Source organism: Dendronephthya gigantea, unplaced genomic scaffold (assembly GCF_004324835.1).
Source record: "Dendronephthya gigantea isolate DGI-Jeju-01 unplaced genomic scaffold, DenGig_1.0 000001F, whole genome shotgun sequence".
Lineage (NCBI taxonomy): Eukaryota > Metazoa > Cnidaria > Anthozoa > Malacalcyonacea > Nephtheidae > Dendronephthya > Dendronephthya gigantea.
In genome coordinates this window covers 3,786,282-3,811,976 of record NW_021163011.1, presented here as the reverse complement: position 1 = coordinate 3,811,976, position 25,695 = coordinate 3,786,282, and the positions used below count along the sequence as shown (strand labels likewise).

At 36.1% G+C, this 25,695-nt stretch overlaps 5 protein-coding genes across 7 annotated transcripts; 2 read left to right on the top strand and 3 right to left on the bottom strand.

Moving 5' to 3' along the window:
- Positions 1 to 69: 69 nt before the first annotated feature.
- On the bottom strand, positions 70 to 15,378 carry LOC114528430 (histone deacetylase 6-like). The gene is made up of 18 exons (XM_028550061.1): positions 15,010 to 15,378; positions 14,630 to 14,887; positions 7,406 to 7,452; positions 6,387 to 6,418; positions 5,708 to 5,758; positions 5,435 to 5,522; positions 5,210 to 5,250; positions 5,032 to 5,128; positions 4,803 to 4,874; positions 4,682 to 4,707; positions 4,190 to 4,294; positions 3,543 to 3,611; positions 3,082 to 3,208; positions 2,937 to 3,002; positions 2,675 to 2,734; positions 851 to 940; positions 654 to 757; positions 70 to 303 (listed from the first exon to the last, which is right to left on the bottom strand). The coding sequence occupies exons 2-18, from the start codon at positions 14,694 to 14,696 to the stop codon at positions 222 to 224; spliced, it is 1,224 nt and encodes a 407-aa protein (XP_028405862.1). The 5' UTR covers positions 14,697 to 14,887; positions 15,010 to 15,378; the 3' UTR covers positions 70 to 221.
- LOC114528435 lies at positions 8,888 to 10,231 on the top strand. The gene is made up of 2 exons (XM_028550073.1): positions 8,888 to 9,283; positions 9,572 to 10,231. Exons 1-2 carry the CDS (start codon positions 8,912 to 8,914, stop codon positions 9,794 to 9,796), a joined length of 597 nt encoding a protein of 198 aa, XP_028405874.1. The 5' UTR covers positions 8,888 to 8,911; the 3' UTR covers positions 9,797 to 10,231.
- On the bottom strand, positions 10,305 to 12,613 carry LOC114528421. Its single transcript, XM_028550046.1, has 8 exons — positions 12,432 to 12,613; positions 12,237 to 12,310; positions 11,839 to 12,039; positions 11,652 to 11,726; positions 11,187 to 11,569; positions 10,959 to 11,101; positions 10,645 to 10,822; positions 10,305 to 10,562 (listed from the first exon to the last, which is right to left on the bottom strand). The coding sequence occupies exons 1-8, from the start codon at positions 12,456 to 12,458 to the stop codon at positions 10,309 to 10,311; spliced, it is 1,335 nt and encodes a 444-aa protein (XP_028405847.1). The 5' UTR covers positions 12,459 to 12,613; the 3' UTR covers positions 10,305 to 10,308.
- On the top strand, positions 15,346 to 25,217 carry LOC114528399 (ataxin-10-like). 3 transcript variants are annotated; one of them, XM_028550027.1, is made up of 14 exons: positions 15,346 to 15,580; positions 15,800 to 15,955; positions 16,251 to 16,315; positions 16,425 to 16,542; positions 17,305 to 17,385; positions 17,575 to 17,664; positions 17,998 to 18,075; positions 18,248 to 18,285; positions 18,636 to 18,769; positions 19,386 to 19,491; positions 19,707 to 19,882; positions 20,267 to 20,330; positions 20,538 to 20,777; positions 24,408 to 25,217. In XM_028550027.1, the coding sequence occupies exons 1-13, from the start codon at positions 15,432 to 15,434 to the stop codon at positions 20,732 to 20,734; spliced, it is 1,452 nt and encodes a 483-aa protein (XP_028405828.1). In that variant the 5' UTR covers positions 15,346 to 15,431; the 3' UTR covers positions 20,735 to 20,777; positions 24,408 to 25,217. The 3 variants fall into 3 exon arrangements, with proteins under 3 accessions (XP_028405828.1, XP_028405821.1, XP_028405837.1); XM_028550020.1 differs by lacking the exon at positions 24,408 to 25,217 and adding an exon at positions 23,044 to 23,492; XM_028550036.1 differs by lacking the exon at positions 24,408 to 25,217 and adding an exon at positions 22,799 to 22,962.
- On the bottom strand, positions 21,224 to 24,464 carry LOC114530805 (rhodopsin-like). The gene is made up of 4 exons (XM_028552423.1): positions 24,377 to 24,464; positions 22,881 to 23,415; positions 22,381 to 22,598; positions 21,224 to 21,897 (listed from the first exon to the last, which is right to left on the bottom strand). The coding sequence occupies exons 2-4, from the start codon at positions 23,383 to 23,385 to the stop codon at positions 21,622 to 21,624; spliced, it is 999 nt and encodes a 332-aa protein (XP_028408224.1). The 5' UTR covers positions 23,386 to 23,415; positions 24,377 to 24,464; the 3' UTR covers positions 21,224 to 21,621.
- Positions 25,218 to 25,695: the final 478 nt, after the last annotated feature.

The following is a 25,695-nucleotide window of genomic DNA, read 5'->3' as shown; positions in this document are numbered from 1 at the left end:
TTTTGAATAAACCATGATCGAAACAACACAAATTTAATTTAATAGATTTTAATTGGAATATTTGTGCAATACGAATATACATAATGTTATAACGATTATATTTTGAACTGAAGTTTGAATAAATGTGTTACCTAACTACCCAATTACCCACACCTACCCAGTACACACCATTACCACCTATTTGTAATACAGTTATTGATTTACGCTGCCTTTATGAATAATTAACTTTCTGCGTCGTGTTGCTTGAGATTTCTCCAGTACTGCGAGTGTACACCAACAGTAGAGCTGATAGAATCAAGTGCACTATTGAAAACGATAAAAGGTGTGAGCGGTAATAATAAATGTCATCACCGAGCTTTGTCTATGGGCAATTCTACCCGGCTATAAGGCATCTTGATGGTATCATGACTATCATGCACAAATCAAGAAACAGCTACCTCCCTCTGCAAACAGGAAGGGTTTGCGCCGCCGAGCAACCACTGGAACAATACTTCGGTCAGAGACCGCTGTTGTGACATGGTGCCGTACCTTTCTCATCTTTCCATCGCAAGGATTATCGACAGCGGGAATTAGGAATACAAAAATTCGTCCAAAAAGGAGATAGGATAAAGGATTCGGAGTTAGGGCTCAATAAATACATAATATAAATATACCTGTCGGAAACTGATAAAGGTTCCAGTAAAGGACATGGATCTCCTAATAGCGTAGATGCACATGAACAAAAAGACTCGGCCACAGAAGTTAAGTTGTATCCACCCTATATGTATACATAATATGTCTAACATTTCATGAATGCATACATAGAGCAGTCATACAGACCTATTTAGATCATAATGTACAGATAGAATACCTCAAGAGCAAGAACTACTTTTCCACCTGCAAGACTCATCAACATGTGAGTTAAGTGTGCAAATCCCTCAGGGGTAACGTCGCAAAGACCCTGAAGGTTATAAAATATAATGTAGAAGTAAATAAATTTCATGTATAATATGACAATTCCAAAAATAAACCGTTCTACTTTCTAAAATAGGCTCTGATTTATAGTAGAACTAGCTGAACTATATGTTTTCATTGTACATGGTTGTCCAATAAATCAAATGGACGATTGGTATATGTAGATTGGACAAATCGGACAAACCTATGACTATGCCGATTGAATTCAATATGCAGGTATCTTAGTCAAAGAACAACCACATAAGAAACATGCCTCGAAAAATCGCGAGATCGGTTGCGAGAAAAATCTGAGGCCAGTTGTCAGTCAAATGCTCAAACCTGGGTTAATTCAAATCCGTACAAAGTAGATTGTTTAGGTAGATTGAGCAGGTTGTTTCTAGTTGTTTCTACTTTGACATGCACAATATTAAAAAATTAGTTTTTGCTTTTTAGGTGCGTCAGCAAATATCACTGAGGCTTTCTTCTTTTTCCCGAAATATGACGTTTGTCAAATAATATGCATATCCTTGTTTACTACCCAGCAAAAACGAGCCTTGAATTCTTTCTTTTTAACTTTTTGTGAAGCATACAAATTGTTTCAGCCCTCGTCCAATTAAAAACAATAGTATGCACTTTTCGTCCTCTGAGAACAACCAGAGCATAACAACAAAGGTTTTCAGGTCTAATCAGGCGCACACCATTTACCCACTGAGCTTATAATACAATGGAGAGAAATGGAGAGAGCAACCATAGATTATAGCTCAGTGCATTTACCGCATAAAAATATGTCTGAATAAAGTTCGGAAGTATGAAACAAGCAAATCTTTTATTATCTACTGAAAGAAGTCTACCTGGCCGTTGAAACCTGCTACGTCTATACAGGTATTTACAAGAAATTATTCTTCAATGTATTCCGCTACGGATCAACCCATTTTGTTAAATTTGAACGGCAAGCATATCAGTGCATGACATTGACGGTTGTTACAACATGGGCTAATTTTCTCTTATTTTTATCAATACATGCATCCGTTTTGCCACCATAATTAAGAGCAACCATTAATGTAATCTAATCATTATTCTGAATGCGTACAAACTATACAGCCTTGAGCGTTTAGAATGTTTTTGGGGGGATTTAGTCGCTTCTTCGATTTAGCATGAACGCATGCATGCAGTGCTCCTATAGAATACGGCACGACTATACAAATATCCAATCCTGCGGTTTATTTGAAATGACGTACATTGCACTAATTCTCATTTTCAGGCTTCAAAAGTGTCGTCCAGCATATGTAGCGGCGCTGTACTTATCTGATGGGTGCCATTAACCAGTATTTTTGATACTGCAAAAGATCTCGCAAGACATGTCTGATATTGGATCATTCGACATGAAGCATGTGTCCATTGGATATCCAATATCCATGCATGTGAAAGATGCTTACCCATTGTATTCCATGGACCTATACTTCCAGGATCACTGCACATAGTATATAGCTACTTTCTTTCCCATCACAAAGGCGTCATTCTATAGTGACTGTCCGTTAGGGATAAACTCAATCCTAGGAGCAATCCTATAGGAGCAATCCTAGGAGCTGTATACGTTTTTTATATTCAACGTAATATACTGTTCTCCTTTATGTATTAACATTCGCTTTCTCCTCATATACTAGCTATATCTCTACAACTAGTTGTTAAAACTACTTTTATGCTTTGACTATATATGATATACAAAGTGATAAAACGGCACCTTTGGATCTCCTCTTGCAGAATCAAACCCTCCAGAAATCAGAACCAACTCTGGACAAAACTGGCAAAGTTCAATAAAAGTCGAGAGGAATAAAAGTTCACAACAGGTAGTAAATCTCATTTATTTCACATGTACTTTCTTCACAACAAGCGCAAGATTTTTACCATACATGCGAAAAATAAGAAAGGCATGCGACGAGAAACGGTATATAGCAAGTGTAGATTATGGTATTAGTATTCCTTGACTTATATGTGTGACTTACCTCGTAGGCAACGGGAAGTAAAATCCGTTGAAAAACAGCAATATAATCCGCATCGTTCATGTGCGTCTTAATAATATGAAACGCATGGTGTAGCGCATTCAACAATGATCGCACGTTATTTAAACACGTTCATAAATTATCATACCTTATTCCAGGCCACGTTAACATTGAAACCTTTTCCTTCATCCTTTCCGACAAAATCAAAATTTGAGTACTCTTTCTCGGGCCAGTATCGTCCATGGTCATATCGATGAATAGAGAAGTACAGCACACTGAAATAACACAATGGTTTCAATATTGATAATCAATATTTATTCCTCCACTATTATGACTCACCAGTACTGGGTAACAAAATATATTTCAGTCTTTTCACCCAAGATAATTTTGTTGCGCTCAATTGTTTATTTGGTAAAGTTGTTTGTAATAAATTAGTTGTACTTCTAGTATCTGCATGTCGCAAGTTATATGTACTACACACAAAAAACACTTTTCACATCAGCCACTACTGAACGTCAACCACTTGACATTGTAGGTATACACTAGCGTTCGCGAAATTATTGAATAAATTAGCTAAATGTATGACATTACTTTTATATGTCAACATACCTTGGATCAGATTGAAACGCATGCTGTATTCCGTTACCATGATGGATATCCCAGTCCACAATCAATACCCTATATGAAGATGACATGAATATAGCAGAGCTATAGAGCATGTAGCTCCATATCCTATAACTGCCAATAAAAAATATGGACATAGAAGTATTCGTATAGCATTGTTTAACACTTGATGACAATATGCCTTCATTGTTAATCCGCTGGTATTGGAGGATACCACCTCGCTTCTTATATGTACACACATTCGTGCAATCCATGGAAAATTGCTTAATAAATTTCTTAAATCCTGATAGAAAATCTACACTTGCACTCTGCGAATGATTGGTTTCCCAAAGGAAGCAAACAAATATATTATACGGTCCTATCACTAAACATACTTTAAAAAAGTGCGTTACGTTAGTTATAGAGCCTTGTTTTCGCAGAGGCCGAGCTTTATAGGTAGTAATATCCTTCGCACGAAAATGAGCCTAAGTATGGCAAACGCTAAAATCTACGAGTCTTAACATGGAATGAGTTTAATTTTAATCACGTTTCTCAAACATGTATTCCTATTTACAGGGCTTTGACCAAACCACTAAAAAAACATGCATAAGAACAAGACTAAAGTTATATAGACGGCCACTAGTTGTATATACCGTTTAATGTTCCACTTTTTCTGTGCAATTTTGGCTGCAATAGCGACATTATTGAAGTAACAATATCCCATACTAAACTCATGTTCTGCATGGTGACCAGGTGGCCTGTGGAGGTCGAACAAAGAATAAAAATACAATAAGAGTAATAAAAATAAAAACTAATAGGACTTACGCTAAAAATCCAAATTTGCTAAATCTTGACAATGCATGCATATATATGAATTTCAATTTCAGATAGATGATTGATCCCGTCAGCTAACGTAGCTATAACTAACGTTAACAAGGTTGCAGCTAAAGTTTAGGCTAGCTGATTATATAGCTATAAAAGTGTAAAGTGTATAAAAGTGTGTAACAGAGACTCAGAGTTTGGTTTACTGTCATTTGAATATACTGTCGGGCGAATTTTTCAAACAAATGCTTAAATTCCGAAAACGGTTGATGGGAAAACAGACGGTTTCACAAAATCTATAAAACTATATTGCTAATCATTACCTAATTATTGCGACACCATTTCTGAACTATATCACAAAGAAGTAATTTTTTTTTAGATGACATGAAATAAAGATTCCCTAGTGGATGCAAATCAATGTTGTATAGAAAACACGCCATCCACCTTCTCTGCCAAGACATTATCAAGGACTGCCAATGTACAACCAACTGCCATTCTAGCACATTCATTGGCATACTAGAAAAGTGGACATCAAATGAGATTTTAGGTGACGAAAACAGGTATTTGCTAATTTATTTAATTTCAATTTAATTTATTTAAATTCATTTTGCAGATTGAGCAATTTCAAAATATCTTATTCACGGCAATACAATATGCTGTTTGCAATACGTACGTTGCTGAAATAAATGGAGTCGTATTCCTCTGCTTTTGACTTTAGCTCTTCATCAGCACAATGATCTAACTTACTTATTTTTTCAATGTACTCTTCGCTGAAAGTAGTACTGATTAGTCAGTATGACCAGTCTTGAAAAGTAAATCAAAAACTGCCTTTGTACTACATATACGTATACCTGTGGACTGTTAACAATTCTTTATCTGTGGCCATACGAGACTATATAATTATTACAATTGAGGTATATTAATTAACTTTATATTTACATGCGGGGCGGGTGTGTGAGGGCTTGATCCACGGAGGGGGGAGTGAGGCATGACTACAGCAACGATTTTCCTGTTATGTTATAATCAAATTTTCTTAACTACCTTTGAAATTGTTTCATTTCTGGGAAATCATATACCTTAACTCTTGAACACCTCGTACTTAAGTTTAATTCTTCAAAACGTTCGTATGTTCTTGCGATGCGTTCTGGTTTCTCGGGATGTTCCCTTTTTTAATAAAATGTCAGTAAGCGACACGGTGTACGGTGACTAATTACCCAAGTATACATTAATAATATTATAATACATTTATAATAAATGTTCAACAGCTTCTGTTGTATGGGTGGCCCAAAATGTGGGGTCATCCATGGAAGCTTTTTTTTTTACCAAAAGAAAGTTTTGACGTTTCTTACTCAAATATATTGCAATGCTTCAGCATGACTTCATCATAACTGTAACATGTTCTAAAAACAAAAATCGTAAAGAGTTTTACGTTGGCGCGAGTTTAGCGGCCACCATATAACTCACGAGCGCAATATAGTCATTTAAAGATAAGCGAGAGGTAGCGGAGCGGCAGTTCGTAAAAGTCAAATCTGAACCCCGTTACTTTTCTAATAATGAGAAATTCATGCAGCTTTGCATTTGATACGAAAACATGATCAAATAAAGACTAAAGAATTATACAATTATCGTCTGTAGCGCATTGGCCGTTTTTACACTCATAACCAACGCCAGCGGTAGTTCGTCTAGACGGATAATGTGCCTGTTGTCCGTCTTTATACTGAAGACGAACAACCAGCATTATGCGCCTCTAGTGTGAAAACGGCCATTATAGCAAAAACTACGCATGGTTAATTTGTCATGCCAAAAATTTATATTTTATCATTTGTTCCGAAAGTGCTGCCATATGCCATTGAGAGGCTGGTAGCAAGTTTGAAAAAAACTGATTTCAAACTTTTAGATGAATGACACATGACCAGATAGTATTGACTCAAATGGAGAAATCTGTTGTTTACACAATATGTATATGAATTATGATTTTTTTAGTTTGCCACTTTATGCAGGAAAATGTACAATTATATATTCTCTCACCTATAGCATGTCTCATATTGCTTCACATCAATCTGCAATGATATGAGCAATTACCATAAAATTTGTATGTTCTTCTGATTAAGACTTGAATACCATAGTATAATGATAACAAATTAACAATCAATCACATTTCAGAATTATGAAATATAATTATATCATTATGAATTACTACTATACATTTCAAATCAAATTATTAGTAATAAATTAATGTACAATCATTGTATAACTTTAAATCTGTCCATTATTATTAGGCAATTTGTAATTGATACTGGTAGTTCTGATGGCATTAAATTCTGAAGGTTACACACTAAATAGGTTCAAAATGAGATCAGAGAGCATGTATATATATATAATGAGATAAGAATGATATTAAGAAATTTGAAATTACATTGAGAAATTCTTGAACATGAAATATTGTCTTGAGGAAGTAGATGGCTAAACCCATTTTAAGGTGAAAATCAGGTAATATATTCTCCTTATTATGCATGCAGGGAAAAATAAGGTGTCACAAAAACAACAGCAAGCTTAATTTAAAATGAATATACAGCTAGAGCATGGAATATTGAGGAACTCATCATCGTAATGTGTTTAAAAATACAGTAAATCCAATAAAGACGTATGAGGTTGCTAAATTTCTTTCTCCTAAAAGAGGCTTTTTAGAGGGGGGGGCAGGGGGCGTAATTAAAGCTCCACGCTCAAGGGCTATATAGAAAGAGTACAGTTATATGTTAATCATAGGGGCATTTCTGATTTCTGGCTAACTTATCCATGGAAATAAAATTTCAAAACATTTCCGTGAGGTTTCTACGCGGTTATATATTTACTCTATCTACTTCACATATTCCATACTTGGTCAGGTGGTACCTACAGCATAATTATGATATATTTTAATATAGATGGATTAGTTCAAGGTTTGCGGGATACATGCTACCACGGTCCACCGCGTTACTCGTCATAAAAATATTATAATAGGCTAGCAAACTATTACATAATTGTAGAAATTACTAAATATACGTTACATTTTCATCTGTATATTCCATTTCGCAAATGTAATGCACGCTGCTATCTATGGGCGGCCGTTACCACCAAAAATGTTACACGTGTGAAATGAATGGACATAAACAGAAATCATTCATAACAAACACGAATGATTCAATGTGTTTAGAAATGCTTGAACATATTGTAGTAATATGACTGGACAAAACAAGAAATGACTCGTTCAAAGTTGAAACGATTCACTTCACTGTGTATTAATTCGGCTATTATTGAACTGATTCGTATGGACCAAGTGAAATGACTTGATGTATTTTGCAGTGACGCAACAAGTCGTATAAGAGTGACCCAGTAAGCTGTCAAATAATTCATGCTTTTTTACAGCCATCCGATGTGTTTTAAAATAGCTCAACTAAATTCGACACCATTCAACCAGATGAGACGCGATTCGATCTAATATGCGACAATGTAACTCAATGTGAAACGGCCCAGTTAAAGGCGGCGTCGTTCAGCTAGATGTGAACAGATTCAAAATCATGTGAAATCACTCAAATAAATGTGAAATCACTCAACAAGATGTGAAATGGCTTCACCAAAGGTGGAACGATTCGCGTCCAAGTGAAATGACACGGCATTTTGATTTGACGTAACTTGTGCGTTCTTGACACGTCTTGTTGTAAGTTGATTCATCATGTTGTGAAGTGAATCAACAAGATGCTTCCATCTTGTTATTTATACTTCCTTGAAAGAAATTTTACGGAAATAAAATCAAAATATGGAAATTTGCCGCATGTTTATTGAAATGAGATATCGTTCAAAGTCCTTTCCGCAACTCACACTTCGACGTTCGCACACCGTTATTTTGTATCGCGACATTTTCCAAGCTTTTTTGCATTTTGTTGGCAAATATTTTTCCCCTGGAAGATCTCAGTATAAAGGTATTGTTCAAAGATTTATACTCTGTTCTTGAACAATATCTCCTTGTTATTTAGAGTAAATTATTTTAATATAGGAATTATCTGCGTCAACATACATGACATACATAGTGTTGTAACATTTTATAAAGAATTGTTTAACATTGATATAACATTTGAAAATACTAATCTATTCAAAAATCTTAAAAGCTTAATTAATGTCATGGGCAGGCAACATGGCAAAATTTTTAAATATGTATTATATACAGGAGGATCCCCTCCCTCCCCTTTGTATGGAAAAGAATAAGGATGTCACATAACTCACATTAACATTAGATTCCATCTATTTCTATTCCATACCCAATGTGCATACTATATGCTACATTTTTTCAGGGGAGGGGCAATCACTGATGAATAGTTTTTTCCTTTAGGTCAATTTAATATAGATACATTATGGATTCATTTACAGCAGAACTAATTAATGCTATCAAGGATGTCATTACCATGTTAAGTGAAAGCACGAGTTATGATGATCGTGAGCTGTGTGCAATGCAAGTACTGGGCTTCCATCCAGAGTTAGGGGATATGGGTGTGGAAAACCGTGATGTTGCTCATTACATGTTGAGCCATCCAGCAAGAGGACCATCTCGTGGGAGTTATATTACTGGCCGCAGTGTTCACAATTCAAGGATTGAGCGATTGTGGAGAGATGTATATCAAACCGTTCTATCCATGTTCTACGACCTGTTCACACTTATGGAAACGGACGGAATCCTTGATCCCGATAATGAACGCCACCTCTTTTGCCTTCATGAAGTTTATAAGCCTGTCATCAATGATATGCTTACAAAATTTTCAAACGCTTGGATACATCACAAGATGCGCACAGCTGAAAATAAAAGTCCTCTTCAACAATTTATTATGGGCATGCAACAAATACAACACGAGAATGGTACTATTGCCAACGAATATTTTGAAAATCTTTCTGAGGTAAGTTATTCTTGTCGCTATGCAAATTTGCCGCCTTTTTCGAAATAGAGTAATACATACAATTCCATATAAGGCACCATGAAAAAAGATTTTGTGCAGAAGTCAGAACCTTACTAAAATTGATCATGTTCTCTAGATGAAAAAGGGCTGCAAACTCTGTTCGCTGGGTAAAAAATAGGCATATATAATTATGCAATTTGAATTTGCTCACTTCCTAATATATAAGTCTTATCTATTAGGAATCAATCTACTTAGTTTCGAATTTGGTTTACTTTTTCATTTCTCCAGACCGAATTAAATACTTATGGTGTGGACGTACAGGCAGGTTTACCACAGTACAATGATGACGACGGAGTAGTAGTGCCGGACACTACAAATCCACTGGATGAAACAGCTTTTGCTGATTTTTTACACAGAGTGTCAACAGTAGAGCGCACAGACCCATGGGACACTGAACCGTACCTATATGCGTTGCAAACACTTGACAATTTACTACCCGAGGAATCGCAGTAGTATTTAATAACTGAAAAGTGGGAGTGAGTCTCAACTGCATGATATTCCACAAATTGTGCATATACCACAAAACAACAAATGTAAATATCATGTAACCTACATGATAAATGTCAATACAAATACAAATGTCCCCTTTTTTTAGAATTAAAATAATTTCGGGATAATATTGAAACATGTATTAAGCGGTATTACTTCTCATAAGCTTGTTTTAAATATAATAGTTTAAAATATTGTACCATATATAAAGTACAATATTGTTGTAAATATTATAACTGAGATCGTAAACAGCTAAAGCTAATGCCATGTAAATAGATTTTAAACAGACTAATGAATTGGGACTTTTAAACAGATTCAGACATATCTGCTTAATAATCTTGTAGTGTAATGTAGAAGAGTGCTCGATACAGTAGAGTAGAGCTGTTACAACAAAATGAGAGACATATATATATATATATATATATATATATATATATATATATATATATATATATATATACATATAAATCGGTACGTTACGCCATTCCAAAATGGGTATTGCTGAAAGCTAAATCAAATTTTTGGAACATTTCATCTTGACTTTCAGGAAGAATTTCACCAATAGCCAGCCGTAAAAGGTTGATGCATGTGTTGGAGGTTGGTAGGCACGAACGCGTGCCGTCACTAAAACACAAAGCAGGCTGGATTGCAAAACCCAGAACAGGCTCATCCTCTGAACCAGTGGCGAATCTTAAGACATCGCCTAGCGATACATTTTCTCGCCTCCCAGCTAAAGGATTAAATAAAAAGTGTTATATAGGTAAAAAGTTAATTAGATAAAACGTGCAGAACGAAAGAAAATATGAACATACCAGCAACCTCTTTGACGTAATTCAAAAAAAGCCTGTATGCCCTGTTCTCTTTCATCCTCTTGTTGGAACCCTGCTCTGAAAATTTTGGCGCCAAAATCTTTACGATTCTCGGATACGTCAACGGATGGTATGCTGTTCTTCGTAATAGGAAGAGCATCGATGGTCTTTCCTTGATGAGCTGAAAATAAAAATATATTAAAATTAAATAGAATTTTTATGATTATGAAAGTAACGGGTACACATAAATCATAAATACACTTCTTTTAATTGTTTCTGTACTCAGTGTTCTATGGCAGTATAACAAATGTAATTACCTCTACTAATCCAAATTTCGAAAAGCCGTTGCGAAGTTGTTCTTCGGCGTCGTTCAGTTGTTCTGCATGAACACCAAAAAGTTTGGTCAGTAATTCTTCGTGCATAAAACACGGTAGCGGTCCGCCTTGTAACATGCTGTAACCTTAAATGAACAGAGTCAGGGTTAACAAAGACATTAACTTGAACGTAGTTGTAAGTTGCAGTTTAATAATAATAAGTTCTCTTACCAAATACAAGACCAGCTCCAAAGAAGTATCTGCGAGTCTCGGCGACAACATCTTGGCGTAAGGTATAGGTATCGCCGCCAACCACAAATAAATGGTCTTTTATCTCGCGGGTCATTGCACCTAGGAACTCTTTCCGAGGACCACCTAGATCCTGTGCGCACTCGCCAGTAAACGTGACTTCTAAAGGAAGACTAGGATCGCTCACACCAAGTCCACCCAACAACTCGTCCATGCCATCTTCGTAAATGTTTTCCCGCGTAACGAAAACATCTGTTGTTTCACCTTCAAGTTGCACCGTTGGGTCCATAACATCGAGGGGACGACCCCGCAGAAAGTGGCAAGAGAAGGTTCGCAGAACTTGGACAGGGTCATCATTTGCAGTTCTGCAATAATATTATAAAAAAATTCCGCTCATAAAAATATCGTTCATTGATGATTACAAGCAAGCTTTGCAATAATACGTACGTTGCTTTTAGTGTTGCGTCGATGGCGTTTCGTAGGTGTTCTTCGTATGGCAGAGCCATAGGATCTACTTCCACGCTAAGAACAGAATTAAAAATGTTTAAATATGAAAGAAATATATATTGGTTTTGATTGCATCGGTGTGGATATTGATTCCGTGTATCATTGAAATTTTCTATTTGGGTAATACCTGTTTTCAAGTTCAGCGCGATTGCTGTCCTCGATTTCCAACGTTTCATTTGGTTGAGGAACTGGTGCTAATGAATCCAGGTCACTGTCTCTCGCGTCAGTATTAGAGACTAATTGTGTCGGGGCGATCTGTTCGTTTAGCGGCAAAGAGGTTGTATTTGAAATTAACGTGTCATCATCCGTAACTTGAACGACGTCGTTTCTAAAGATAAATTCAAGAACAAATGAGATGGTGTACCACCTGTAGCCAAATACCGTATAAAGCATGATTTTTTAAAAATGAAGTTCCATTACTATTGCTTTAATTGAATTTCCAATGTTTTATTGTAAACAGTTCGTACACATAGAGTTGCAAACTATAGTCTTATTAGGTTTTAACATGCTATGAAGAATTGATACCTTTCACTGTTAATTCCATATCGGCTATTCTCGTCTCCCTCTTCAGTTTCATGCTCATTTGCAGAATGATAATGCTGTCGAAATTGTTAAATAGTTTGTTAAACAAAAACATGTTTGTCATTTTCCTTCGGCCGATGTAATTTGTCTTAGCATTTACAATGGGAGCGGTGGATTATCTGAAATATCTAAACTTACCTCGCAAGCTTGTAGATGCTCACTCATTTCACTAACTGAAACGCTTTCACCGCATGATAAGCATATTTCTTTTTCTTCATGAAAACGCACAGTTTCCGTCAAAGGAATACTTCTTTGAAGCGGTCGTATGTATATTCGGCCATTGCCAAAGCATCTCAGTTGCTCCGTACTGCATGAGCCATGCGAAACTACTTTCAACTTCTTTCTTTCCTTTTCCTGACTCACCAAAATTTGAAAGCCACCAGAAAAGCGCAACGGAGGATAAGCCCTATTATAGGATGCAGCATCTGCACAACCTGCATTAATGCATTTACTGTGTCCACATTATTACTCTAAAAAATAAAAAAAATCTTTAAAATAAAATTTTGGTGACACCATAATGTACAATTGTATAATTTTGAGAATATTCAAGCAATTAACATAATTTTAAATGAATATTGAATGTAATATTCCCACCATTGTTGCATACACTTTAAGGATTTTACCAACAGCTGAAACGTAACACAAAGTTGAAATTATTTCATTATCATCTGCTAGGGAGCCTAAACAGGGCCGGATTAACATCGCGCGAGTCCCGTGGCAGGTTTTTGGCGCGGGGCCCCCATCCCCTGGTATGAAACTTTTAAATTCAAAGACACACAAATTTGGTAATTGTTTTTTGTTTTATCTGTTATTCATTTTTTTGGATGTAATTACGTCTTAGGAATTGTTTAATGCATTCTTGAGTGTAAAAGAAGTAAATCAGAAGTAACACTGTAGCTGCAACATGATACAGGAGACAATGGTCCGATCAGGACCAGGTCGCAACACGTGTAAACAGGATCATATAACAGCGCAACAAGAGATTAAATACTAACGGGGATCTATATTTTCCTGGGTTAACTAAAGAGTGTAGGAGCCCTGAATGCGTTAGTCATGAAGACCCTAAATGCGCGAGTACCTTAAGTGCGCAAAGGATATAAAATGGGTGTGTTTTCGTTAAAACGAGCTCGGCACAGTAAAGCGCGATGCCCCCATAAGCGCGAGGCCCGCGGCATATTCCGCATCTGCCACATGGTTAACCCGGCTAGCCCTGTCAGCCTAAATACAATTATTTCAAATGTTACATGGAAAAATCAGTGACAATTCTTTAACGTATAACTTATATTTTTAAGCCATATTTTCCGGCCATATTTTCCCGAATAAACAATTCGCACTTTCTTTCTCCTGAAAGCGCAAACGCACACATGGCCCTTTGCCCTTTACCCGGCCGTTTTCTATAAATAATTTACTCTAAATAACAAGGAGATATTGTTCAAGAACAGAGTATAAATCTTTGAACACATACCTTTATACTGAGATCTTCCAGGGGAAAAATATTTGCCAACAAAATGCAAAAAAGCTTGGAAAATGTCGCGATACAAAATAACGGTGTGCGAACGTCGAAGTGTGAGTTGCGGAAAGGACTTTGAACGATATCTCATTTCAATAAACATGCGGCAAATTTCCATATTTTGATTTTATTTCCGTAAAATTTCTTTCAAGGAAGTATAAATAACAAGATGGAAGCATCTTGTTGATTCACTTCACAACATGATGAATCAACTTACAACAAGACGTGTCAAGAACGCACAAGTTACGTCAAATCAAAATATGCCGTGTCATTTCACTTGGACGCGAATCGTTCCACCTTTGGTGAAGCCATTTCACATCTTGTTGAGTGATTTCACATTTATTTGAGTGATTTCACATGATTTTGAATCTGTTCACATCTAGCTGAACGACGCCGCCTTTAACTGGGCCGTTTCACATTGAGTTACATTGTCGCATATTAGATCGAATCGCGTCTCATCTGGTTGAATGGTGTCGAATTTAGTTGAGCTATTTTAAAACACATCGGATGGCTGTAAAAAAGCATGAATTATTTGACAGCTTACTGGGTCACTCTTATACGACTTGTTGCGTCACTGCAAAATACATCAAGTCATTTCACTTGGTCCATACGAATCAGTTCAATAATAGCCGAATTAATACACAGTGAAGTGAATCGTTTCAACTTTGAACGAGTCATTTCTTGTTTTGTCCAGTCATATTACTACAATATGTTCAAGCATTTCTAAACACATTGAATCATTCGTGTTTGTTATGAATGATTTCTGTTTATGTCCATTCATTTCACACGTGTAACATTTTTGGTGGTAACGGCCGCCCATAGCTATCACTGCAACGAATGTGAGGAATGTCTGTATTCAGTATTTTTAGATTAGACTTACATGAAGTTCTCATGAAGAGAAATATCTTTACTTTTATTATGTTCTCATTTTTTGTTCTATTTCATTGTTTGCGGTCTTTGCGGAATTCTGCTGGAAATTGTTATAAAAGTTACATCTATGTTTTGACTCGAGCTGTCCTAAATCAGTAGAATTTCCAGCACCAAATGCCACCTATACCCACTCCATTAGTCCATTCTCTCACTTCTAAAAAACAGAAACAAGCTTTTACTTTTTTGAATGGGGAATCTTAAAATTGCGCGTTTTCTTTGTTTTTTCACTGAATGTAGACGGTCTGAGGATGGGCGACTCGTACCAGTACCATTTACCTGTGGTGGTTCTAACTTGCCAATTACAAAGTGGTGGTCTGACTGACGGAAATTTCGGTGCTGTGCGTGATTATGGGCTAATTTCTTGATTTCTTGGATTTCTTAACATTTAAGTTATTTAAGTTTCAGTAAGTTCTTAAAAGTCTAGAGAGGAAATAAGCACTTCATATTATACAAATTAGCCCCCTTCGAAGAGATCCCTCATCCAATCAATTGGTTTAAAGCTGTAGCCTGTAATGGTCACGTTATAATTATAGTCTTTCTTTTTTCATGAATCCGTATCTGATGAAAAGCAATGAACTGAGAAAATATGAATGAAACTGAAACGCCAGAAATGACTGAGAAATGGTTGGAATTTGGAAACCGACGAACTCACCGCGCGTAAGAAGGGGGCTCTAGGTACGAGAATAACCAAAACCAATATGGCGGAAAAAATTGATTTTCAGAAATGGAAATACTGGTGTGATATTTTGACTGTTAACAGCAATGCTCTGCTTCCTTGTGTGAAGTGGGATGATGTTAAAAACGCTCTCTCTGGTTTAAAATTCTGTACTAAGGAACAACAATACAGGTAAAATGACTAAAATCGTTTAACTATTAAATGACTATTAATCGTTTAACGAATATAAAATAATACCCCATATTAACATATTTGCGGGCTTTTTAACTGCAAGTCTGTAACTTAACAAATAGCATTGCGGAATGAGTTTGTGAATTGATTTTGAATTCTTGCTAATGTGGTTAAGTGAGCCTTCTAGGATGCCAGTGTTATTTTTCCTAATTATTTCAGGTCTCATATAACAGAGGAAATCATCAATCAATGTAGAAGTTTAATTGTGAAGTCAAGTTCATTGGATTTTGTTCAATGCTGTGAAATTCAGGCTGATGCTTTTCGGTTTTTACGAAATTGTTGTGCTGGTTCAAAAAAACTTCAAGACCATGTAATGTAGGTAGTAAACATGCCTCTTCAAAATGTGACAAAAATAGTCACATATAATTGAAAGTCACTTATTGAACATCAGGGTCCAGTTGTATAAAACTGTTTAACTGCATTTTGCATAGTTAAATACGCAACTCTAATTGGCCAATTCTGTCCTTAACTACAGTTAAAAGTTAACTAGTGTTTTATACAACAGGCTCCGGTTCTTTTAAAATGTGCAACCACATTACCATGTAGTTTATAGTATACATTATAGCTCATACAGGCACTGCATGCTAATAGTATTGTGTACTTCAATTAGGTTCTATGTATTCTCAATCTTAATGGAGATGCTTGAAAAAATTCTGGCACAAAATAAAGACTCAGGTAGGGTAATTTTATCAGTTGAGCTTAACATGTACAGCGATCTAAGTACATCTAGTGTTATACAGTATATCTTCATTTTGATTCATTTGGCTAACATTAACCTCAACAGATGTGGTGTTGGTGAAGCAAGTTCTTATTTCGGGAATTCAATTGCTGGGTAATCTGGTTGTTGATCATGAAGAGAATCAAGAAATTGTTTGGATGAGATGCTCCTTTAGCTTTTTTCTGTAGGTGTGATTGCTATTGACTGCAGTAGAAGTTAAGCCCCATATAGACGGGCAAGTTTTTCTGGCCAAGTTTTATTTGCTTGTGTGTATGCGAAAAAATTGACAAGTTTTCCTTGACAAGAGCCTTGTTCAAAAGCTAGTCATGCCAGCTTTTCAACAAAGAAATATGCTCGTGTTTACGGCCGTCAAGGAAATCTTGACAAGGAATTGTAGGGAAACCACACAACAATATCTTCGAGCCAATCGAGCGGTTTTGTAAATTCTTAAAAAAATTGTCAAGAAAAATTTCGAATACACAGGCAAATAAAACTTGGCAAGGAAAAACGAGCAAGTGAACTGTTCAAGAAAACTTGTCAAGGAAAACTTGTCAGGGAAAACTTGTCAGGGAAAACTTGCGCATCTGTATGGATGTTTACCCTTCATTTCTTTTGATCCAATGAGAAAATGTCTAATAAGAAAGCAAGACCATTTGATGAAGGAATTCATTTAGAACAACCTAAATAGAATTGAACAGATCACCTGTTTGTCATACCTTGATTAAATGATGTAATAACATTATACATTCAACATGTGATTCATGTGATGCACATTGTCCCCTCCATCTTTGAGTCATTCCTTCTTCATTTTTCCATGGTGGCTTTATCATGACCAAAGTTATCATATTGAGAAATCGATCTTCATGCACTGAACCAGATTATAAAGAATTTTATTATACCAGTTTCACCATTTTGCAATAGCAACAGTTGAATTTCTGTCATGTAGGAAAATTATGAAATGTCCCTCTAACGATGCCAAGAATTGTATATGTATGGTTATCTATAACTGTATGAGAAAAAACCCGAGGTAAAATAATTTTAATAATACTGCATGAGATTTTTTCCTTTTGTTTCGATGATACATACGCATTTGATAGATACTCAAGGCGATCATTTGACTATAAAACAGGCATTGAGAAGTTACCGCCGTACGACAAGTATTTGTGTTTTGGATATCCTGGACACACTTATTATATTCTGTTTTATCATGTTTTAGAACTGAACTGTGTACGACTGACGAGGGACTCTCTCTTATTAATGAAATTATAAAAATGTGTTGGACAAACGAAAGCAATATTGAATGGGGGTAAGCAATTCTCTATGAACTTATGTGTATCTTAGCGATTTCTTCGGATTTGTTAGAACTAAAATTTTCATTTTAACTCCATGTCTTGAATTTACCATTTCACAATCCGAAGTCGTATTGCATCCATGCATTATAGCGCGCATGTGAATGTCTTAGATGGCAAGTGAAGATAAAGCAAAATAGCTACTAATTTTCTTTCACAATGTCCGATAGAAATTACTATTATTTGCATAACATAAATTTTGAATAATACATCGTTATACATTGCTATCATTAAAGTTTACTTGAACGCAAAGCTCGTTACTTCAATATCCATGTATATTTTGGTTACAGGATCTTTATAATCGAGTCGTCAATTCAGAATGGATCTTTTCAACAAATCTATGTTGGTGTCAGGAATAATGATCTAAAGTAGGTATTGTAGAAGTTAGCTTCTCGATAAATTTGGGGTATTGAACGTCTCGAATACGTAAGGAAAAAACGCAACGCGATTGGTTCACGAATTATGCGATCTAGGCTCCAAAGCCAAATGACTTATAATCATTAAAAGAGTGTATTAATTTACTTTTCTCTTTTTATCTAGACTGTTTTTGCTCGAGTTAATAGAGTATAAATTAAAAGGTTTGTACGTAACTCCACATTCTCCTCATTACTGTGCGTTTGAGGAACGGGAAGGGAAGTTTACTAAAATTTTACTTTTGTAAATGGACTGCCCATCTCTATGAGGTTATGAATATTCGTTTTTTACTTCTCTTGAGGAGAGGACTCATTTTTCTGCAATTAGAACCCAGAATTTTTATGTTAATGAGATTATGCATAATTTGTAAATGTTCAGTTGTTGCATATGACAACCATCTTGTTTTTTCCCTTTTGTTTTTTCCTCTTGTTTCTCCCTCTTGTTGACAACCATCTTGTTTTTGTCGTAAACATTTGATGTTCAAATGTGTTTACTGTACCTTCACTTCGTTTAGCAAACCAAACGTATGATCATTGTATCTCCTGGATTTCTTTGGACAACGCCCTTTATATCGCCAAAACATTTGAGGAAAATATTAGTAAGATCTTAAACGCTGAGATGAATTTTGATGAAGAATCATCGAGTGAGGTATATATATATAACTTGTTAATTTATGAAGTGATTCTGTGTTCCTAGAGCTACTGCATTTAATCCTAACCGGTTGTGGAGGCCAGTAATTCCGTCCAATCACGCGTGATATGTAACGCAACGCGCTAGAATTATTTTCCCTTGTTAAAAAAATTGTAATTTGCGTTCGCCTCTCCGACAGTTTATAGGCTCGTTTCCTTATTCTGAGATTAAGCTAATAATTCGTTGAACGAAAAATAATTCCGAATGCCGAATATCTTTCTTGTGGATATAAAGCCCGTTTTCCACTAGGCGAATTTATTCGCGCGAAAGATAAAAAGTAGGAAGCGTTTTTTCTTTTTCGCGGCGAATTTTTTCGCAAACCAATCACATCACCGGATTTCAGATTTTCATTTGGCCTGGGTATAAAATGTGCAAGATATGGACGCCGTAGTATCAAAAACGTAGTAAAACAGAGAATTTGATGTGTGCTGACTGCATGACACTTGCTTTTTCTGGCGGTAAAGCACCCTGTATCGCAACCAAATGAACTCGGAAATTGTCCAAATGTGAATCTCTGAAGTATGACTCAAATATACATGATATTTGCACTGAACTTTTACTATGATCTTTCCAGGTTATTCTCGTGAATGCTTTGTTACGTTTGTTGTGTATACTTACTTCGTTTCCAGAGGAATACGACACGTTACGGCAGAGGAAATGTTTACTAGAGACAACACTTTGTAAGTTACACATACTGAAAGTTTTTTTAGACCTCATCAGATGCGTCTCCCCCTCCCCCCCCCCTCCTCCTCAAAAATAACAGAATTGTAATAAATGCTGCTGACCAATGAGTGCCGGTGGGGGGTTGTAAATTTTCAAGATGGTCAGCGTCAGGCGTGATAGTGTGGTCCAAAATTGGAATTCATTGTCGTGGAATTTGTTTTGTCTCCTCTAGTTGCACTACGTGAAACATCCACAGAAGCGAACAGGAAGTTCTTTAGTGATCTAAGTAAATTCTCAAACCCAAGCGACAGGGTTTCCAATTCAACACACCCCGCGTTTGGTTTCAAGAGAGGTTTAATACAGCTCACTGCTAATACGTGTTTCCACAACAGAACGAACCAAGATTGTGTATGTATAGCATATATGTTGTCTGTTGTATATTCCAATGAAATGAAATAGTGATATTCTGCAGTCGCAATAAAATAGTGATAGGCTTATTTTTAGGAATTTCGAGTATTGGGTGAGAACATAACTTTAGCAAAAAAAGGAAAAATGTTGATCGAAGAAAAATGAAAGAAAAGGGGGGTAATGTTGATCGTGGTCGAAGGGGGTACTTGCATGAAAATTATTAAGATCTGTTGTAAAATCTGTGTGGAATATGTAATCATTTGTAAAATATGTTTTCGCGCTAAACAGATTATATTAGTGAAATTATATAGTCTATATTCATGTTAAAAGAGGCCCTGTCATTTAAAATAATGACTTTAATGGTTGCTATTTTGTGTCTTTTAGGTTCGCCATATGGGGTGCATACCCTTACTATTGGATCATTGCAATGTTGATGATTACAATCCTTGTATCCGTTTCCTTGATATTAAATAGAATAAAAGCTCATTATGTTAGAATTAGTGTTGGGGGGGGGGGGGGTGCAGGCTTGTTGAATCAGTTGTGTCATGTTTGAATTCATTTACTTGTGAATATTCCTCCACTTCTTTTTGGCATATTGTTTGGTGAAATCGTTGTTTGGTGAAATCTTTTTTTTTATCTTTAACCGAATTGCTAGACATTTGTCAGTGGGCAATATTTTGTTTACGTAACCTGTTGGAAGACAACCACAAGAATCAAGATATAATAAAATCGTTAACAAAACTTGGAATGGCTTCAAACAGCCGTCTCACGGAAGCCGGGTTTGTTGTGGAGGAGACCAAGGATGGTAAACTAAAAATCACAGGCAAACAAAACCAAGATCCAGCACTGTAAGAATTATGGGTGTGCTATTCATGGCGGTATGTTAAAATTACAGGTATGATAATCTTTTTTTTCAACTCTGCATGCATGCATTGGATATTAACGAACGGTGGTTTTTCATGGTCATTATAAGCCCAAGGTCTTCATAGTTTGTATCAGGTTAACACTACGTAAGTTACCTGCCAATGCTTATTAAGATTTCCTATTTCGGTTCCACAAAATTAGTTAATATCCTCAAACGAATTATGCACAAAATATCTGGCTTTGTAAATTGACGCAACATAATTTGTCAGGTAGCTAATAAGATTAAAAATAACTTTGAATTTCTAAAAATCTGTATGGACGGTTCTTGTGTTAATTATGAATTTTGTTTCTGTTGCTGCAATAAATGATCGTAATCATTGGGTATATCATGCCTCGCTTGCATACGAAAACACAAATTGATTTATTAATAACGAACATATATCTGTATGATCATCAAGCTTTTGGTCCGTTAGACGGAAGCTTCAAAAATAAGATCGTATACGATGAAGTAAAGAAGTCAATGCTGATCATTTAAATATATTTGATAGTTGTAAAGTAGGCCAGAGCTTATTTTTTAAGTGTACAGCTTGGTCGTACAACAAGCCCAAACGTATATGACAAACAAAGTTACTATACGATAAAATATGTTCAAATAGTTTCATCCGTTATTTATAAGAGTAAAGAGTGCAACGAGTTCTAATTACATACATCTACATTACATTACATCTGTAGGACATCTACATTAGATGTGCACATTCATACGTCAAACAAGAAATTAGGATCACAAATCATATTTACATTATAGACAGCGACATTCAGACTATAGGTGCCCGGCATTTGACAGACATGCACACACGCTGAGCCTGAACGGGCGCTTAAATATTAAAATTCTTTTCGCAAGCATTGTTGTTTAGCCCTGATTTGAACGACGTTTGATAGGTGCCCTCCTGACCAGAATTCAAAGTGACATCACTTGTGTTACTACGAGTACGTTTACATAAAGTACACGTGATCCCATTTTTGAATTGCTTTCCCCAATGCGCATATATAAATGGGTTTAACGTCGAGTTGACGGAAACCAAGACTATGGTGAAATTGTGGAAATGACTGAACAGTTTAGCTTTTCCATACTTCACCAATATCAGGTTTATCTGTAATGGATATTAATTGTTCATCAGTATTGGGGACACTAGGAGGCGGTAAAACAGCGCAGCGGTGTTTTATAGCGCCCTGCATGGAGACGCTAAACAAGCATCGCGTATACATGGAGCAATGTTCGGTCGGTCACGGGTGTGAATCATGCGGTGATGAATGCTAATTTTTTTATTTGAGAAGGGGGATGTATCTTAGTTTATTTTTTGCGGTTTTTAACTAGAATATATGCAGTGCAGAATATTTTCAGATTATTTAAACCGAATAGACGTTTTCCAAATACTCTTTCTGCTACCATGGAAATGAGCCTCCTATAACAATCGCTCTACGCAGTCGTTTATCGTTTACATTTTCCGCCTCGTTTGCAGCTTATAGCCTGCAATTTGCAGGCTTTTACTTTTCACTCGAGAAAGTGTCCATTGTGCAAAATCCTCGTAATGATCAGAAATTGCGATGTCAGAGATTAGACCATCAATCCTTACCTGATTTGGTAACCAGCACACAATCAATACAAGCGAGGCTATGGCGGCCATCTTGGTCACATTCTTGATTGCTTCATTTCTTTTGTTCTGTCCGTTAAACTGTTTTCCAGTTTGAATAATCTTGCGAACAGCCAGTGCATACAGCACCAATATTATTCCAGATGGAATAAAGAACTTGAGACTGACTGAAAAAACAGTCATCAACCCGATGTATTGTTCTATATAAATTTAAATTAGCTATAAATTACCAAAGATCAAACGTCATTTCAAACACGTTGTTCGCATCCCGGTTTTGCCGGCTTAGCCTTTCCTCTAGCTTTCAAAACGTCTGCTTGTCTTTTTTGTACAATTATATATAGGCAATAAAATTTACGAAATGTGTATATACTCAAAAAAGAATGTACACGTTATCACACAGGTCCATGCACGGAGTTGAAATTGGGGAGGTTCTTTCAGGTTTATACCGGAGCACTTTTAAATCGGGTTGCGGAATAATTTACCTTCGAATATTTGTGAACTGACACATTTTGCAGCGGTCATGTTCGAGACCTTTGGTTGATATGTTCTTTCCACTGTGCCAATACGCGCCGTTCCTAAACCGAGTATGTAAACCAGTAGCAAATATTTGATCAAGTGTTTCGTTGCAAATCTCAATCTATACAGGAATGGTCGACAAATTGCCGTCCATCTCTCAATGGTGAGAAACAGACAAGTAAAGATCGACACAGCACCGAGTCCGAAGAACACCCAGAATCCAGCAAGGGTCTGGCAATAAACTCGACCGAGGAAAAGGTTCTCCGGAACCGTCGCAGGATTAAAACTTAACCCAGGAGCAATGAGCATCAATACTCCCGTAGTCATGTCAGTAAATGCCAAGCTGAGAATAAACACGTTGTAAGGTTTCTTCAACCAAATTCTGTTGCGAAGAAATTGAACAATAACCGCAAAATTGGTGATGGCTGCGAGTATTCCAATTGGTGTTGCGATGAACTTCACGTATGTCATTTTGGTGTTTTGAAGTGCTCAGTTTTGTGTCTAAAATTGAAATTTTATATCTTTATATTAAGATGTAAAAAAACTTAATCATGCAACTTTTCGTCAGGTGATGTAAAGCTTCAATTTCAAAAGATAGTGCATTTAATCAAAAAATACGTTGAAATTAATTACGGGGAAACATGCATTTCGTTTGCAATAACTTTCAAGTTCACATCCAGTCCTTGAAACTACTGTTTTATGCTATTACATGCAGAATGATGACATTGCAAAAACTATAGCTAATATATATTTTTAAATATATATAAGTAAAAAATTCTTAATATAGCTGAGTGAAAAATGTGGGCGTTCATTTAATTAAAGTTTGTTCAAAACTTAAGGTGGAGCAAAATAGTAATATTTGTTTTGTATTTTGCCATGTACAAGACAGCAGGCCACGTATCAGGTGATTATCAACTTCACAACATTATATGCACATTATGACTACTGTGGCAAACTGCTTGACATGACAGGCAATTTTACTTTGAATAAATACTGTACACTGTGTTTTCTGCTTATCGCGTTATCGGCAGACAACTGTCGGAAGATTGTGATATACATCGTAATAAAAGTTTGTCATTAAAGCCCTTTTGCACAGGAAAATCTATTTTGATTTAAAAAATTCTCATCTTTTTTTTATAATACGCCACAACAAGTCTATCAAATTGCCTGATTTACACTCAGGCAAAATATGCTTGATTTGTAAACATAAATTATTGTTATCCATATTGTTATCCATTTTGACATTATTTTAAATATTGTTAAAAAATAAATAAATTGTGGGTAAAAACCGAGAATTTGTCATGAAATTATGCAAAGAAAATTTGTGACAGAAAACATTTATTAGAGCAAGAAGTTAAGTGGTTCACTATTTATATTGCTATATATATATATTAGGAGTGCTTTTCACTATTTATAGTGCTATATATCTTAGGGGTGATTTTCACAATGCTACAACACTTACAGGATACAATTTTCTGTTTCTTACGATCCAGAGACCAATCTCAGCCGGAGTAAAAGGATAACTATAACATTGGATTGGAATATTAGATATTTAGAACCAAGGTAAAAACACGGCTGTAAAATTGCAACTCTATATAATCCTCTGGCTGGCATGAATCGAACACTTCGTCACTGCACCTTGCAGTGATATAGTTCCCATACGATTTGGCAATAAGCTAGCTACAGAGGATCTTGCATATAAACCTTTATAAGCAGCGCTGTGACGTGTTTGCGGACAAAGCATGTTACCTATTGGCCAGCTGGCACTATAGCTGGCCAATGGGAAGCATGTTCTATCCGCTAACTACGTCCAGCGCGAAATTTTATAAAGGTCCATAGATATTAAGTCGGTTTTTCACTAGGTGGAGTTTTTCGCTCGATTTTCATTTCAATTGTGAGAATTCGACCGTAGCGGATTCCCTTCACCAGTCACAATTGAAAAGAAAATCGAGCGAAAAATTGCGCCTAGTGGAAAACCGGCTTTACTATCATATTTCGTGGCATCCGGCATAAGTCTAGCCTGTATACCAGCCTCGTTCCCAGGCGCTTTAAATAAAATAAAATATAGGAACACTACAGGCTTTTTACATAGATCAGTGAAGCGCCTGAGAACGAGGCTGCCTGAAGCCTGCACACACGGAGTAATAATTATCACGTTTTCCATGTATGGACTGGGCACAGGCTAGCATAAGTCACTTTATTCAGTAATTAGAAATTGAAATCAGCAGACGGATGATAAATGTTGTGTATTTTAATTTTACGAGATATAACCACAATATTTCTGACTAAATCTATTCGCCCACGCAGCCTGAAATATATTGACAGAGTTTGGACATAGTTTCGACACAAACTATTAATATAAGGAATATAATCAATAATGATGTTGTGTTTTCGATGCAAAGTTTATAAATACGTCGTTACACGTCCGACAACTGCCTGATTTTTAGTAGTTTTAGTCTTAGTGGTTAGACTAAGGTAGTAAATATACTGCCGGTCAACTATACGCGACATCTTCGCTTTTCGTTAAGCCGGTTTTCCACTAGGCGGAGTTTTTCGACCGAACGAAATTTTCCGCTCGAGTTTCTTTTCAATTGTGCCCGGTGAAGGTTTGAAAAGAAAATCGAGCGAAAAATTTCGTTCGCTTGAAAAATTCCGTCTAGTGGAAGACCGGCTTAATGAAGCAACGCTTAGCCTTAGCGGCAAAATGTCTATTTTAAATCGATAAATTTGGTATGCCGCTTTTTCTGCTCTCGGGCATTAAAACTACAAAATTTGACCTGT

Excerpts from the sequence above, each read along its gene's own strand:
- LOC114528435 (XM_028550073.1), top strand. The coding sequence starts at position 8,912 with ATGTTGAGCCATCCAGCAAGAGGACCATCTCGTGGGAGTTATATTACT. Across the intron at positions 9,284-9,571 it reads ATTTTGAAAATCTTTCTGAG|ACCGAATTAAATACTTATGG; the intron begins GTAAGTTATTCT and ends TCATTTCTCCAG.
- LOC114528430 (XM_028550061.1), bottom strand. The coding sequence starts at position 14,696 with ATGAGAACTTCATGTAAGTCTAATCTAAAAATACTGAATACAGACATT. Across the intron at positions 7,453-14,629 it reads TCCTCACATTCGTTGCAGTG|ATAGCAGCGTGCATTACATT; the intron begins ATAGCTATGGGC and ends GGCCGCCCATAG. Across the intron at positions 3,003-3,081 it reads TTAACGTGGCCTGGAATAAG|ACGCACATGAACGATGCGGA; the intron begins GTATGATAATTT and ends CATATTATTAAG.
- LOC114528399 (XM_028550027.1), top strand. The coding sequence starts at position 15,432 with ATGGCGGAAAAAATTGATTTTCAGAAATGGAAATACTGGTGTGATATT. Across the intron at positions 16,543-17,304 it reads TGCTCCTTTAGCTTTTTTCT|GAAAATTATGAAATGTCCCT; the intron begins GTAGGTGTGATT and ends TCTGTCATGTAG. Across the intron at positions 20,331-20,537 it reads TGTTGATGATTACAATCCTT|ACATTTGTCAGTGGGCAATA; the intron begins GTATCCGTTTCC and ends CCGAATTGCTAG.
- LOC114530805 (XM_028552423.1), bottom strand. The coding sequence starts at position 23,385 with ATGACATACGTGAAGTTCATCGCAACACCAATTGGAATACTCGCAGCC. Across the intron at positions 22,599-22,880 it reads CAGTTCACAAATATTCGAAG|AACAATACATCGGGTTGATG; the intron begins GTAAATTATTCC and ends AAATTTATATAG. Across the intron at positions 21,898-22,380 it reads TGTGCTGGTTACCAAATCAG|ATAAACCTGATATTGGTGAA; the intron begins GTAAGGATTGAT and ends TATCCATTACAG.
- LOC114528421 (XM_028550046.1), bottom strand. The coding sequence starts at position 12,458 with ATGAGTGAGCATCTACAAGCTTGCGAG. Across the intron at positions 11,727-11,838 it reads CGCGCTGAACTTGAAAACAG|CGTGGAAGTAGATCCTATGG; the intron begins GTATTACCCAAA and ends TTCTGTTCTTAG. Across the intron at positions 11,102-11,186 it reads TGGAGCTGGTCTTGTATTTG|GTTACAGCATGTTACAAGGC; the intron begins GTAAGAGAACTT and ends TGTTCATTTAAG.